General features: G+C 42.9%; 1 protein-coding gene across 1 annotated transcript; it reads left to right on the top strand.

The window, feature by feature from the left end:
* Positions 1 to 7874: 7874 nt before the first annotated feature.
* Positions 7875 to 16884, top strand: LOC118368075 (uncharacterized). Its single transcript, XM_035751829.2, has 13 exons — positions 7875 to 8096; positions 8819 to 8938; positions 9005 to 9124; positions 11870 to 11992; positions 12362 to 12444; positions 12662 to 12787; positions 13061 to 13106; positions 13216 to 13349; positions 13555 to 13683; positions 14010 to 14124; positions 14204 to 14338; positions 16279 to 16404; positions 16631 to 16884. Exons 1-13 carry the CDS (start codon positions 7877 to 7879, stop codon positions 16750 to 16752), a joined length of 1599 nt encoding a protein of 532 aa, XP_035607722.1. The 5' UTR covers positions 7875 to 7876; the 3' UTR covers positions 16753 to 16884.
* Positions 16885 to 17177: the final 293 nt, after the last annotated feature.

The raw sequence follows: 17177 nt of genomic DNA on the forward strand, positions 1-17177 counted from the left end.
GTGGTTTGCTGTCTGCAGCCTTGGCTTTCCTCTTGGTAGATGATGATTCTGGGACATCAGGGTCAGAGGATGTGGCTGGTGGTGGGGATGACGGAGCTTTGAACTTCTTCACTAACTTCTTTGTTTTCTTCTTCACTCTTTTAGATACACAGAAAACAGCCAAAAATGTTGAAAGTGATTGAACAATTACTAAAACCATTTACGCTATGTGTTTAATCTTAATTATCTAGAATAACATATAAGCTATTATGTATCTACTGTAACATACTAAGCTATAACGTATCTAGTGAGTACATTTTCCTCCCATTTTCTCACTATGTGGTTAGAAGATGTGTGCACAATACATTTAAACAACAGGATATCAGTAGGACTGCTGTGACCTATGAGGACTGTTGCTATGAGGAAGAGGACTGTGGCTGTGAGGGAGAGGTCTGTGGGGGAGAGGGCTGTGAGGAAGAGGACTGTGGCTGTGAGGGAGAGGTCTGTGGGGGAGAGGGCTGTGAGGAAGAGGACTGTGGCTGTGAGGGAGAGGTCTGTGGGGGAGAGGACTGTTGCTATGAGGAAGAGGACTGTGGCTGTGAGGGAGAGGTCTGTGGGGGAGAGGGCTGTTGCTATGAGGAAGAGGACTGTGGCTGTGAGGGAGAGGTCTGTGGGGGAGAGGACTGTTGCTATGAGGAAGAGGACTGTGGCTGTGAGGGAGAGGTCTGAGAGGGCTGTGGCTGTGAGGAAGAGGGCTGTGAGGAAGAGGTCTGTGGGGGACTGTGGCTGTGAGGAAGAGGGCTGTGGGGAGGAAGAGGGCTGTGGCTGTGAGGAAGAGGGCTGTTGCTGTGAGGAAGAGGACTTACTTGGTGGCAGCAGGCTGCTGGGTCTGTGTACTGAAATTAACTTGAGGAGACAACGAGCAGACACCTGTGAGTGCAGGGACAGGAAATAAGAAGAGAGGGACAAGGAAATGATTAGTCCAGTAATTCTGTAAGCTTTGTTACCTGATGGAGAGGAATGAGACAACACACAGAAGTGAGGACTGTATTGGGGGAGGGGATGTCTGGGTAAAAATAATCACCTTGCTACATCACAACCAGGAGACCAGCTACATCACACAACGATCGCTGAAACAGAACACACTGTTTCCTTACCTTGGAACCTCTCATCTGATTGGTCAGTCCATTCAGACAGGGCAGACTGGGCCTCTAGGGCACGATACAGACTTGTAATCCCTGTGAGATAAAAAGTGTCTGCTGAGTGCACATACTTTTTAATGTAGATCAGATAACACTCTACTTACGCTCTTCCACAACATAGGTAGCTGGGAGGTATCCATGATGTCCAAACCACCTGTTGTCTTTGTAGAGCACACGGATGGCGTCACCACACGGTACAGTTAACTCATCTGACCGGTGGGCACTGTAGTCATACACAGAGAGAACCTGACAGAGAGAGAACAATTTAAAAGGATTTAAGAATTATTGACCATGGTGGTAAAATAACTGATTATGTTAAATTTGTCATGTTTCATTTTTGGGCACAGTATGTTCTTGTAATAAAAACATCAATTTACTGTTTGATGAACTGGTACCAAAGAATCTGCTTCTACTCTATTGGCTGTAGACAGATGATCAGATAACTTCTGAAGGAAGAAAGGGAGTGTTTTATAGACTTCAATTACATATTAATCTTCATGCATTACTGTCTCTTTCAAATAGATGAATACATATTCAGTCCACAAGACTACAATGAAGTTACCCAATAAAATACACATGAAAGGAATCGAAGAGAAAAGCATGAATGGCTGCCAAATATAACATTATAATAATGCCTTACGGTCTGTAGCCTGCGAGATGGAGCTCTTCCTAGACGCTCGCCCACTGGGGTGAAACTAGCTGCAAACAAGAGAAGAAAAAGTGAAAAAGGTCATGCCATACTAATATATTTCATCTAAAATAAAACTCAAAGCATACATAAATGAACACCTACGCCTACAGATACAGGTGAAGACAAGGAGAGGCCCATCTTGGTCTTTATGTACAGTGTACATGCTGCTCTGTAAGGCTCTGTAAGGTCCTTAACAGGTCTAGTGATTCTGGAAATGTTCCGTTTTGTTCATTCTTCCCCTTGTTTTTGGAATGTCTGGCCAAAGCTCTCATTCTGCAAGAATGGGTCTTAAGCTCATTTGGTTAAACTGACCCCAATTGTTACAAATGATTGACGACAGAATAGTTCACAGAGCTGCTTAGATTCAATAGACCTGTAGCAGTAAAATTCAATAGACCTGTAGCAGTACAATTCAATAGACCTGTAGCAGTACAATTCAATAGACCTGTAGCAGTACAATTCAATAGATCTGTAGCAGTACAATTCAATAGACCTGTAGCAGTACAATTCAATAGACCTGTAGCAGTACAATTCAATAGACCTGTAGCAGTACAATTCAATAGACCTGTAGCAGTACAATTCAATAGACCTGTAGCAGTACAATTCAATAGACCTGTAGCAGTACAATTCAATAGACCTGTAGCAGTACAATTCAATAGACCTGTAGCAGTACAATTCAATAGACCTGTAGCAGTACAATTCAATAGACCTGTAGCAGTACAATTCAATAGACCTGTAGCAGTACAATTCAATAGACCTGTTGCAGTACAATTCAATAGACCTGTAGCAGTACAATTCAATAGACCTGTAGCAGTACAATTCAATAGACCTGTAGCAGTACAATTCAATAGACCTGTAGCAGTACAATTCAATAGACCTGTAGCAGTACAATTCAATAGACCTGTAGCAGTACAATTCAATAGACCTGTAGCAGTACAATTCAATAGACCTGTAGCAGTACAATGTGTCTCTTCCGCTTCATCTGCATTGACATGGAAAGACTTGACAGTTGAAAACAATATTGTGGAAGCTCCTCTTTCGGCTGGCTTCCACCTGTTCAGTACTTTCAGATCAAGGATCAGTGCAATGGAGGTGAGGAGTGGACAGATCTTTTTAGAGAAAGGGCCTGTCTGGAGCCACTCACGGTTCTGGGAGGTGAGGGTTGAGTGGGGGATGAACTGAGCTCCAAGGGAACCAACCAGCTGCAGTTTGGAATGTGGTGGCAGGAGGGACGGAGAAGGCAGGATCGAGTTCAGGTCCATCTGGAAGAATAAAAATAAGAATAATTTATTGTCCATTTCCTTGTAATATATTTCATAAAACATCAAAATGCACCGCTGAGCAAATTGTTTGGTGTAAATGCATGAAGTGTGGTGTCAACATACACTATATGACCAAGAGTACGTGGACACCTGCTCGTCGAACATCTCATTCCAAAATCCCGAATGTACACGGCCTCTTGCTCAGTTGTGCACCGGGGCCTCCCACTTCTCTTTCTATTCTGGTTAGAGCCAGTATGCGCTGTTCTGTGAAAGGAGTAGTACACAGCGCTATACGAGATCTTCAGTTTCTTGGCAATTTCTCGCATGGAATAGCCTTTATTTCTCAGAACAAGAATAGACTGACCAGTTTCTGAAGAAAGTGCTTTGTTTCTGGCCATTTTGAGCCTGTCATCAAACCCACAAATGCTGACGCTCCAGATACTCAACTGGTCTAAAGAAGGACAGTTTTATTGCTTCTTTAATCAGGACACCATTTTTCAGCTGTGCTAACATCATTTCAAAAGGGTTTTCTAATGATCAATTAGCCTTTTAAAATGATAAACTTGGATTAGCTAACACAACGTGCCATTGGAACACAGGAGTGATGGTTGCTGATAATGGGCCTCTGTACACCTATGTAGATATTTAATTAAGAAATCATCTGTTTTCCCCGGGTGGAGCAGTGGTCTAGGGCACTGCATCGCAGTGTTAGCTGTGCCACCAGAGACTCTGGGTACGCGCCCAGGCCCTGTCGCAGCCGGCCGTGACCGGGAGGTCCGTGGGGCGACGCACAATTGGCCTTGCATTGTCTGGGTTAGGGAGGGTTTGGCCGGTAGGGATATCCCTGTCTCATCGCGCAATAGCGACTCCTGTGGCGGGCCGGGTGCATTGCGCGCTAACCAGGTCGCCAGGATACATTGGTGCGGCTGGCTTGCGGGTTGCGGCTTGGTTGGGTTTCGGAGGACGCTTTCGACCTTCGTCTCTCCCGAGCCCGTACGGGAGTTGTAACGATGAGACAAGATAGTAACTACTAACAATTGGATACCACGAAATTGGGGAGAAAGGGGGGTAAAATTAAAACAAAAAAACAAAAAAAGATCATTCGTTTCCAGCTACAATAGTAACAACATTAACAATGTCTGTATTTCTGATCAATTTGATGCTATTTGAAATGGAAAAAATGTGCTTTTCTTTCAAAAACATTTCAAAGTGATCTCAAACATTTTAACGGTAGTGTTGGAATCATGTAGTAACCAAAAAAGTGTTAAACAAATCAAAATATATTTTATATTCTTCAAAGTTCCCACTCTTTGCCTTGATGACAGCTTTGCACACTCTTGGCATTCTCTCAACCAGCTTCATGAGTTAGTCACCTGGAATGCATTTCAATTAACAGGTGTGCCTTGTTAAAAGCTAATTTGTGGAACATCTTAATGCGTTTTTGAGCCAATCAGTTGTGTTGCGACAAGGTAGGGATGGTATACAGAAGATAGCCCTATTTGGGCTTTATTTTATTCATTATTCACTGTATATTTATTCCTCGTCCTTTTTTATTTTACATCTTTGTGTTGTTGGAAAAGGATTCATTAGCATTTCACTGCTAATCTACACCTGTTGTCTACGAAGCAGGTGACAAAAACCTTTTAAACCTTTTATTTTATTTGCAGTGCACAAACACCCCCTAGAGGAGGTATGTGGATATGACATCAAGCCATTATATAGTGACAACACATACACCAATACCCTGAAATGTAAATATCCTACGCATCAGCGTAATCAAGGTTCCACACCTCTCTTTCCCAGGCAGGGTGTTTTTGAGGTGCCGTCAGGAGGTAGACAGCAGACTCCGGTCGTCTCTGGACCAGCAGAGATCCGTTTTGTTGGCAGCCAACACCTTTTCTGAAGGAATCTCATAAACTCATAAAAGTTCTCAAAGTGGTACGTTTTTATTTTTTACAAATATCATTTTTATGAATATTACTAATAACAACAGATTCAACACATTTTGGCCAAGGGATCTGTGGAATAAGTTTAGAGTGTGTGATACAATAAAATGTATTATTATTATTATTATTAATTTACAATTAATATGTTATTAACCCTGGGCTACATGGGCCTGGGATGTTTACAGGGATATTGGTATCCACAGTACCAATTATTATAAATGGATTGTAAATTAAGCTTTAAAATTGCAGTTTTCTCTCTGCCTCATGGAAAAAGTTGTAGAATGTTATTAGCGTTAAAGCTGCAACAACAAAAAAATCTATCTGCCCCATGACAAAATGTGTAGAATTACAGGAAATTAGCTTGAAAACCGCTACATTTTCCTTCCCAGGGCCTGAGACTTGTTTCCATGCACTACCAAAGTCATAGTACAACTCCTTGTATGCTATTTTTTTTATCTCACTCGAGTTGTGTTCTGATTATGAGGAGGTCCCTGATGAATTTGCTATCACAAAAGTTTTCCCCGTCCCCAAAAAGATTGAGAATACCTGACTTACTGCTTCCTTACAGGTTCATGCAAACCTCACTGGAGTTCTGAAAATTCATCCTGCAAGACATCTACACACCTCGTCTCCCTCTCAGAATCCAATGACGACCTCAGCTTGTTCTTCTTCTTCTTTGCACCTTACATTTACATTTACATTTAAGTCATTTAGCAGACGCTCTTATCCAGAGCGACTTACAACCTTCATTGTTTAATGTTACTGCTTCCTGAGGGGCAGCATTGGTCTTGTCCGTTGTTGACTTCTTGTGTACAGTCTTCTTCACGGTGGCCCTCTCCACTTCCTGTGCCATCTGCTACCGTTACTCATGGAGTAACTCATCCTTGAGTTCCAACGCAGCCCCACTCTGGGCACCAGACACCTCCTCCTCTCCTCTTCCCTTTGTTATTCTTTCTCCTATGTATATTCCCAGGACCTTCCAACTCCAAGGAGGCCTTGGATTTGGCTGTTTTGGCATTTCCTGCAGTATTGTCAGTCTGGTCGATCTAAATGTTAGAAGTGTCCTCCTGCTGCACTGAGGCTGGAGGCAGCTCCCTCCACTCTTCCTCTTTCCTTTGGTTGGTTGCTCCTTCTCCTAGTCCTGGTTCCCGTTGTTGTTGTTGACCTTCTCTGCTACCTCCCTCTCCCTGAGCTTGTTCTTGGTGAAACAAGGGTTGCCCTGGTCAGGGTCATAAGTGTTCTGGAGGATAGTCTCATTGTCCTCTGTGTCTTTCACAAGGTCAAGGTTAAGGTTAAGTCTGGAGCTGAAAGATAGGAGTGGGGATGCAAAGGTGAGAACAGGATTATGTGCATGGACGTTAATTCACAGGGACCATGTACAACAAATATTGTAGGCTACAACATTATCAAACTTAAAGTGATTTCAGCCCCCAAGCCTTCTTGATCTGACCTGTTCCAACTTGCCACAATATTCTCCTGTTCTGACTGAGCTGGACTCTTCTTCTCTGAATGTAGCCAGGTCAGTGTATATTTTAACCTCATCAAGGCTTCACTCTCTCCGGCTTCGGAAGTGACACTCATTCTGCTTGCAAAGGGCCCAGGGGGGTTTTCCTCCTGAAAAATGCAAGGCAGCGGATTAATCAGATACATTAATGTGGTAGTTACTGTAATACATTAGCTAACAGGGTACAATGTTATGGGTCTGATTGCAAGCAACGGAAGTTTTCTAACTTTGTATTTGACCAGCCTGCAACCTGCCTATCCAGTCCATCTTGACCACATAGGGTAGGCCTACTCAACTGATGAAAGACAAACATAGATAGCTAGCTAGTTATCATCTTTGCAAAAAGCTGTAGCTAGCTGGCTAGCTGACCGTTACAGTATAGTTAAAGTTAGTTAGCTGATAACGTTAGCTAATCAGCTAAATGAATCTGGCTAGCTACAAGGGTCACCACAATGATGCCAAGCATAACAGTGTCTTGCAATAATGTTTATTTAAGTGAATGGACATGCAAACTAACATCGACAACCTGTAAAACATACCATTGACCACCATACGTAAGTAAATGACAGTGATTGTGACCCCCGACACCGTTGCAAAAAAAATCTTGTGGATGACGTTTCATCTATGGTCTTTGATTTCACCATTAAAAGAAAAAAATGTGTACAATGTCACTTTTTTCAGATATAATTTTCCCCTGGAGATTACATTTGAAAATGTATCCAAGCCATTGCACATATGTTTTTAGTTTTGTTGTGCAATAAACAAAAACACATATAGACAAAAACAATAGACAATTTAACATTTACATACATACATTTCAACTTAAATTACACGTTTTCATCAGCCATGTTTACCCATTTCTGAATATACTCTGCATAACTCTACCTTTGAATAGCAATGAATTAATAGCAAGACGTATATGCATTTATCTTGTATGTATTCATAATGTGGTGTTTTAAGGAATGTTGAATCATATTTCGTTGTATATACATGCTCAGAATGAAACAAAGGAACGTGCAGTCAGTCCACTGGGCGAGAACAGTAATGTCACGTGGTGTCTTAAACTCTCCGTTCACTTCACAGGTAATGCCTTGGCACTGTAGTAGGCAGGTGTATATCTTTCTTTGTTCCAGCAGAGACACGCAAATACATGGCTTGTGAAGAAACTACTACCTGAGCACTGCTACTGGAATTCAACGAATAAGTAACATATAGCCTGTATACATCGTATATTATACAATATATATTTTTATACTATAGTGAATGAATGTTGATTTCACTTTGCTTTGGAGATGGCCACCGGAATATGTGAAAAGTGTGCACAACTGCTAAAGGACTTCGTTGCTTATGTAAAGAGATTGCGGTCTGAACTTGTACAGAAGATAACGGAGTGTATAAAGAACCTGTCGAGATGTAGCTGTCTGCGAAGGAAGAGAGCAACTGTTGCATCCGATATCTCAGAGCAGCACGAGAGACAGGCTGCTCGGACACTACTGGACCACCTGGACACAGGTATTGGTATTCTAAATGGATGTGTATAGTCGTGCACACCAGTCGAATCAAAGTTTTAACTACACTGCTCAACCCAGTATTGTCTACAGGCATTAAATACATAGGAGCATTTGGAAATCATTGGTCAGCATCACAGGAGGTTGGTGGCACTTTAATTAGGGAGGACAGCTCGTGGTAATGGCTGGAGCAGAATAGGTGGAATGGTATAAAATATATCAGACACGTGATTTCCATGTGTTTGATGCCATTCCATTTGCTCCGTTCCAGACATTATAGTCCTCCCCTTAGCAGCCTCCAACAGTCAGCATTAATTTATTACAGGTCAGTTGACACACCTCAGTCAATGTACTGTGTTTAAGTGTCATTTTAAGTAGCATATTGTGTCATGTTAATATTTGAGACAGATTGTTATGAGAAAGATTTCTATCCCACTGTAATAGTATACTGTTTTGTAGTGGCTGTGCAGTACAGGTCTCCCATCAGTTTATCTATTCTATTGTAGTGATATGCTTTGTGACAGAAGTGACCAGTATTATGAAAATGTCTGACCAAATGTTTTCCATGAGGGCAGGAAGATAAGAATGGATTCCCCCTGTTACATGGAGGCAGACAATAGGTCTCTAGGCAGAAAGCGATCCTGTACAGCCTCTAACTCTCTATAGGTAGTTAAATACAGGAACATGATTGGTGACATGATTTCCTCTCCTCCTGTCTTGTTGCAGTGGATTATCCTCTACCCGTTGCTCTCCTGGAGCCATACACAGCCCTACTGCTCTCTAATGACATAGAGGTTCAGAGGATCACCACTCTGTCTCTGGTTCATCTGCTAGTGAACAACAAAGGTATGTACACACAGACACATACACACGCACTGTCTCAAGGTTAAACACTGTACTACTGTCTTCTAGTGAGTAAGGAGCAGGTGATTGAGACAGGGATGCTGATGCCCCTGCTAGAGATGCTCCAGTCTGGGGACCCCACTGTCCAGTGTAACTCCTGCCAATGTATTGCCTCACTGGCCTCCTCAGGTTGGTGGACTAGTGTTTACGTTTGATTTGATCTATATTGATCCCCAGCCAGTGACTAAATATCGCTGGCTGAGACATAACAACACCTACACACGACGACATACACACTTTATTGATCCCCAGCCAGTGACTAGATATCGCTGGCTGAGACATAACAACACCTACACACGACGACATACACACTTTATTGATCCCCAGCCAGTGACTAGATATCGCTGGCTGAGACATAACAACATCTACACACGACGACATACATACTTTATTGATCCCCAGCCAGTGAGTAGATATCGCTGGCTGAGACATAACAACACCTACACACGACGACATACACACTTTATTGATCCCCAGCCAGTGAGTAGATATCGCTGGCTGAGACATAACAACACCTACACACGATGACATACATACTTTATTGATCCCCAGCCAGTGAGTAGATATCGCTGGCTGAGACATAACATCTACACACGACGACATACACACTTTATTGATCCCCAGCCAGTGACTAGATATCGCTGGCTGAGACATAACAACACCTACACACGACGACATACACACTTTATTGATCCCCAGCCAGTGACTAAATATCGCTGGCTGAGACATAACAACACCTACACACAACGACATACACACTTTATTGATCCCCAGCCAGTGACTAAATATCGCTGGCTGAGACATAACAACACCTACACACAACGACATACACACTTTATTGATCCCCAGCCAGTGAGTAGATATCGCTGGCTGAGACATAACAACACCTACACACGACGACATACAAACTTTATTGATCCCCAGCCAGTGACTAGATATCGCTGGCTGAGACATAACAACACCTACACACGACGACATACACACTTTATTGATCCCCAGCCAGTGACTAAATATCGCTGGCTGAGACATAACAACACCTACACACAACGACATACACACTTTATTGATCCCCAGCCAGTGACTAGATATCGCTGGCTGAGACATAACAGCATCTACACATGACGACATACACACTTTATTGATCCCCAGCCAGTGACTAGATATCGCTGGCTGAGACATAACAACATCTACACACGACGACATACACACTTTATTGATCCCCAGCCAGTGACTAAATATCGCTGGCTGAGACATAACAACACCTACACATGACGACATACACACTTTATTGATCCCCAGCCAGTGACTAGATATCGCTGGCTGAGACATAACAACACCTACACACGACGACATACACACTTTATTGATCCCCAGCCAGTGACTAGATATCGCTGGCTGAGACATAACAACACCTACACACGACGACATACACACTTTATTGATCCCCAGCCAGTGACTAAATATCGCTGGCTGAGACATAACAACACCTACACACGACGACATACACACTTTATTGATCCCCAGCCAGTGACTAGATATCGCTGGCTGAGACATAACAACACCTACACACGACGACATACACACTTTATTGATCCCCAGCCAGTGACTAGATATCGCTGGCTGAGACATAACAACACCTACACACGACGACATACACACTTTATTGATCCCCAGCCAGTGACTAAATATCGCTGGCTGAGACATAACAACACCTACACACGACGACATACACACTTTATTGATCCCCAGCCAGTGACTAGATATCGCTGGCTGAGACATAACAACACCTACACACGACGACATACACACTTTATTGATCCCCAGCCAGTGACTAGATATCGCTGGCTGAGACATAACAGCATCTACACACGACGACATACACACTTTATTGATCCCCAGCCAGTGACTAGATATCGCTGGCTGAGACATAACAGCATCTACACACGACGACATACACACTTTATTGATCCCCAGCCAGTGACTAGATATCGCTGGCTGAGACATAACAACACCTACACACGACGACATACACACTTTATTGATCCCCAGCCAGTGACTAGATATCGCTGGCTGAGACATAACAACACCTACACACGACGACATACACACTTTATTGATCCCCAGCCAGTGACTAGATATCGCTGGCTGAGACATAACAGCATCTACACACGACGACATACACACTTTATTGATCCCCAGCCAGTGACTAGATATCGCTGGCTGAGACATAACAACATCTACACACGACGACATACACACTTTATTGATCCCCAGCCAGTGACTAGATATCGCTGGCTGAGACATAACAACACCTACACACGACGACATACACACTTTATTGATCCCCAGCCAGTGACTAGATATCGCTGGCTGAGACATAACAACACCTACACACGACGACATACACACTTTATTGATCCCCAGCCAGTGACTAAATATCGCTGGCTGAGACATAACAACACCTACACACGACGACATACACATGACAACATTAGTGCAACAACGTGCTGGTGCTATTGTCAATTAATTTATTGTTTTACAATCGATAGGATCTGGTTTCTCTACATTTGCTTTCCCCACAAACTGATTTACTCTCAGATAAGAAGCTAAGCACAACATGTATGATATCCCTGCTGAAAGATGTACACGGCTTCATGCTTGCTGGTTAATGTAAGGTGAAAGGCATGACACGTGGGACGTCGTGTTCCATGTATTCTAACTCAACATTCTATTCTAACCCAACATTCTATTCTAACCCAACATTCTATTCTAACTCAACCTTCCATTCTAACTCAACATGACTCTGTTGTCCAAACTAGACATGACATTTAATCTCTATTTTTTTGTTGTTGTTATTGCCTCACATTTATTTAGACTCAAACCGGGAAGCTATTGTGTCAGCTGAAGGGGTGATTCCACTACTGGTTTTAGCCAAGTCTTACGATCCCCAAGTCCAACAGAATGCAGTCTGGGCCCTTTTAAACCTCACACAGTCTGGTAGGTCTGCACAGAACTATGTCCACCAATACATAATGGTCTGTACACCCTGTACTATGCACACATCTCAGGTTGCTGCCACATTCTGAGTTGTTGCTGTATTCATATGACCACAGTGGGTGGAGTTCAAATGACACATTCGTTGGCTGTGATCTCATTGTTTGCTGACATTTCAAAACAAGTGACGCGTGTCACTTAACCATAGAGATCAATGAAGAATAGATGGATGGATTTATTCATGTGGTCCCAACTTAACTAATTCCTAGACATACTGTACGTCTCCATATCTGACCATTATTTTGTCTGCCTTCTATTACCTTTCCATTAATCTGGCACTACATTAGCCTTCATTGCTGCTCTTCTTTCTAGCGAGGACGATGGGAGTGTTATGTCAAGAAGGAGCCATTCCTGTACTGGCACTTCTGTTGCAGTCCTCCAACTATGAGGTCCAGGTAAAACATCCACTGTCTCCTGCCCTCAAGCCAAATATTGCTGTTTTTAAAACCACATCAAAGTAACTATGTGCTGCAGTTTTTTAGTGGTTATTTGTTTAAAACAATAGTACGGTTATAGCATGATGACCAAGCCTGTGCTTATTTTGTCCCAGTGGTCTTCAGCCTGAACTTCTATTGTGCTCTGACCTGAACTGATATTCTGTCTGTATTTTAGTTCTACAGCTGCTCTGCCCTGAGCAATATAGCCACTGTCCCGGGCCATCATCCCAAAATGTTTGGCATTGGAGACCGTTTTCTGTTGAAGTCTCTGCTGACACTCATGTCCTCATCAGTGCAGAAGGTAATTGTTGGTCTTTTGGCAATCAGGCCCCGTATCCACTTACACAGAGTCAGATGATGTCGTGAATAGCATTTTTATGTCTCTGTGCCCAGTATGAAGGAAGTTAGAGGTAGTTTGGCCAGCCAATGCTACCTGGAGTAAACGCAATGCCTGGAAGTCTATGAATATCTACTAGTATGTCCAACAGATGTTACAGTTTCACACTGAAATGTATTCTGTCATGAAGTGTTTTCTTACTCAACCTTGGGCCAAATGTTTGTATTTTATTTCTAGAATGCATCCCAAGCTTGCAGATGCCTCCAAATCCTTTCAGGGAATGGTAATTCTAACGTTTAACCACAGAACACACTCTGTTAATGTTTTAGGCACATATTCAAGATTGTACAGATCCTTGTGGATTGGATGCAGTGTTGTGCTTTGTTTTGTAGTTGTGACCCAGGAGCAGCTGATGTACCTGAACTGTGTGTTGCCTCTGAAGGCCCTGCTGTGCTCCGCTACTCCCCCTCTGACTGAGTCTGCTATAGCACTACTGTCTGAGCTAGCCACACACCAACCCAATAGAGTGAGATTTTTTAAACTAGATGTTGATGGGCGCAGCTGTCGCTTCAAGGTTAGAGAGGTGGGCTAGTATCTGGAGGGTTGTTGGTTCGAATCTCAGGTTTGACATATCTGACAGGATTCTATCTATTATCTAATGATAGTGGTGATTACAATCGATGTTATTTGTACCGGTGTTAGCAATCCGTATTCACTGTGTTTCCCTCTAGGAGGGCCTGGTGAATGAGGGCCTGGTACAGGTGATAGGGCAGCTGCTCCTCTGTCACAGATCCAGCTCCATCATCAACCACAGTGTTGTTACCATCACCAACCTCAGCAGCACCAGCGAGGGACAGCAGGTAATAATGGCTGCCATGTCGCTCACTTATTCACTCACTCGAATAGGAGGCGCTGTTCCAATGTCCACACTACCATATTACGTAGAACGCATGCCCATAACATTGCTTCATTCTTACTGCTAGTATGGACATTGGAATGTAGATGTGGTTTCCATCTATATGTTCAGTCACATGTTAACTTTTGTCAAACCAAGAATGGTCCTTTAAGATGAATATAGAGACACTGACCTGGTGATGTCACATGAATGCAGTGATTATTGGAAGCCATTTTAAATGCATTTTCATTCATGTGGACATGGGATGATCAAGCCTTGTGTTGTCTACAGGCTGTTATGGACAGTGAGTGTGTAACGGGACTTCTCAAGGCCCTTGTGTCCAGTGTGACCTCAGAGGAGACCGTTCTTTGTGTCACTTCCTGTTTACATCACCTGACAAGCTGGGGTGAGAATACAAACAATTCATAAACCAGTTTAATGTATGTCACCTCACCTCTATTACAACTTTTCTCTTTCCTTTTCAGACTTACTTCAGTCTCATTTGGCCACAAAAATGACTCCTGAACATGTTTCAAGTCTGGTGAAGTTCTCTGCACAAATGGACAATCTAGAGCTGTCCTATAGGTCTGCTTCCATCATCAGCAAACTAAAGATGAACGGTAATATGCATGTATTCTGTTTGTTGTCTCATCCCTTTATTTTATCTGTGACTAGCACCATGATTGATAGTGTAATACTTGCAATAATAAATATATTTTCTCTTAAATGCTATACTGTCTGTATCAGCAAGATTGTCCCATGTGTGCTCATACAGATGAGCTTTGTGATATACATAAATTCACTGAAAACCCACACAGTTATATTAACAGTATTGCACTTTTCAGGATGCCTACTTTTGGCCAGCTAAAAGCCGAACCACCGATCAAGCAACATTATGGACTAAATGTTCAAATCCTGTTGCTGCAGGATTATTTTGCTTTTACAATATACAGTACCAGACAAAAGTTTAGACACACCTACTCATTCAAGGGTTTTTCTTTCTTTTTACTATTTCCTACATTGTAGAATAATAGTGAAGTCATCAAAACTATGAAATAACACATATGGAATCATGTAGTAACCAAAAAAGTGTTATACAAATCAAAATATATTTGAAATTCTTCAAAGTAGCCACCCGTTGCCTTGATGACAGCTTTGCACACTCTCCCTCTGTCTCTCTCGCTCTGTCTCTCTCACTCTGTCTCTCTCGCTCTGTCTTGCTTCTCTCAACCAGCTTCACCTGGAATGCTTTTCCAACAGTCTTGAAGGAGTTCCCACATATGCTGAACACTTGTTGGCTGCTTTTCCTTCACTCTGCGGTCCAACTCATCCCAAACCATTTCAATTGGGTTGAGGTCGGGTGATTGTGGAGGCCAGGTCATCTGATGCAGCACTCCATCACTCTCCTTCTTGGTCAAATAGCCCTTACAAAGCCTGGAGGTGTGTTTGGGTCATTGTCCTGTTGAAAAACAAATAATAGTCCCACTAAGTGCAAAGCGGATGGGATGGTGTATCACTGAAGAATGCTGTGGTAGCCATGCTGGTTAAGTGTGCCTTGAATTCTAAATAAATCACTGACAGTGTCACCAGCAAAGCACCCTTGCATGTCCTCCTCCATGCTTCACCGAGGGAACCACACATGCGGAGATCATCCGTTCACCTCGTCTGTGTCTCACAAAGACATGACGGTTGGAATCAAAAACCTCAAATTTTGACAAATTTCCACCAGTCTAATGTCCATTGCTCATGTTTCTTGGACCAAGCAAGTCTATTCTTATTGGTGTCCTTTTAGTAATTGTTTCTTTGCAGCAATTCGACCATGAAGGCCTGATTCACACAGTCTCCCCTGAACAGTTGATGTTGAGATGTGTCTGTTACTTGAACTCTGTGAAGCATTTATTTGAACGTATCCTCTGCAGCAGAGGTAGCTCTGGGTCTTTCTTTCCTGTGGCGGTCCTCATGAGAGCCAGTTTCATCATAGCGCTTGATGGTTTTTGCAACAGCACTTGAAGAATCTTTAGAAGTTCTTGAAAACTTCTGCATTGACTGACCTTCATGTCTTAAAGTAATGATGGACTGTGGTTTCTCTTTCCTTATTTGAGCTGTTCTTGCCATAATATGGACTTGGTCTTTTACTAAATATATCTTCTGTATACCCCCCTACCTTGTCACAACACAACTGTTTGGCTCAAACACAATAATAAATAAATAAATTCCACAAATGAACTTTTAACAAGGTACACCTCTTAATTGAAATGCATTCCTCATGACTACCTCATGAAGCTGGTTGAGAGAATGCTTAGAGTGTGCACAGCTGCCATCAAGACAAAGGGTGGCTACTTTGAAGAATCTATATATTTTGATGTAACACTTTTTTGGGGGGGTTACTACATGATTCCATATGTATTATTTCATAGTTTTGTCTTCACTATTATTCTACAATGTAAAAATAAAGAAAAACCCTTGAATGAGTAGGCGTGTCTAAACTTTTGACTGTAGGTCAAATTAAGATCCTACATCTGTACATGCATTTTTTTCTTGTTACTCATATATCATACAGAACATGTCATCCAACTACTGACGCCACAATACGCTGCCATCTCTGAATATCTCCTGATGTACCTCAAGAACCAGGAAGTGCGATTCCAACAGCTGAGTATTGTTACTCTATGCAACCTGAAGAAAGGTTGGTCATGGTTTTGTAATAACAATTTAACCAGTCATGCTGTCTATGCCTAAAATACCACATTTATGTGCTTGATGTCAATAACATTACTTTCTAGTCAGTTATCCTGAGAAACATAAACTGTAGTGCATTAACATAAGGGCAGGTACATGCAGTTATAGTCAATGGCTTGTTGTTGTGTTATACTATGTAATCCTCTGCTCTGCTATGTCATGTTATTCTTCAGACAGAGAGTTTTCAGTGCTGATGAGTGATAGTGTGCTGGAGAAGCAGCTAAAATGGGTGCATGCACAGACGGAGCAGACCAGGCAGTTACTGCAGGCGATTCAGATGCCTCCATCCTCCTGACCTGTCCACTGGAGCTCTCTCTGCTTCAGGACACGGACTGACACCTCTCTGCTTCAGGACACGGACCGACACCTCTCTGCTTCAGGACACGGACCGACACCTCTCTGCTTCAGGACACGGACTGACACCTCTCTGCTTCAGGACACGGACTGACACCTCTCTGCTTCAGGACACGGACTGACACCTCTCTGCTTCAGGACACGGACCGACACCTCTCTGCTTCAGGACACGGACCGACACCTCTCTGCTTCAGGACACGGACCGACACCTCTCTGCTTCAGGACACGGACTGACACCTCTCTGCTTCAGGACACGGACCGACACCTCTCTGCTTCAGGACACGGACCGACACCTCTCTGCTTCAGGACACGGACCGACACCTCTCTGCTTCAGGACACGGACCGACGCCTCTCTGCTTCAGGACA

Source organism: Oncorhynchus keta, chromosome 35 (genome assembly GCF_023373465.1).
Source record: "Oncorhynchus keta strain PuntledgeMale-10-30-2019 chromosome 35, Oket_V2, whole genome shotgun sequence".
In the NCBI taxonomy this organism is placed as follows: domain Eukaryota; kingdom Metazoa; phylum Chordata; class Actinopteri; order Salmoniformes; family Salmonidae; genus Oncorhynchus; species Oncorhynchus keta.

What these genes read in the sequence shown, in the direction of transcription:
- LOC118368075 (XM_035751829.2), top strand. Translation starts at nt 7,877, where the DNA reads ATGGCCACCGGAATATGTGAAAAGTGTGCACAACTGCTAAAGGACTTC. An exon ending in TCTGCTAGTGAACAACAAAG is followed by an intron (nt 8,939 to 9,004) that starts GTATGTACACAC and finishes ACTGTCTTCTAG; the next exon opens with TGAGTAAGGAGCAGGTGATT. An exon ending in TGCCTCACTGGCCTCCTCAG is followed by an intron (nt 9,125 to 11,869) that starts GTTGGTGGACTA and finishes ACATTTATTTAG; the next exon opens with ACTCAAACCGGGAAGCTATT.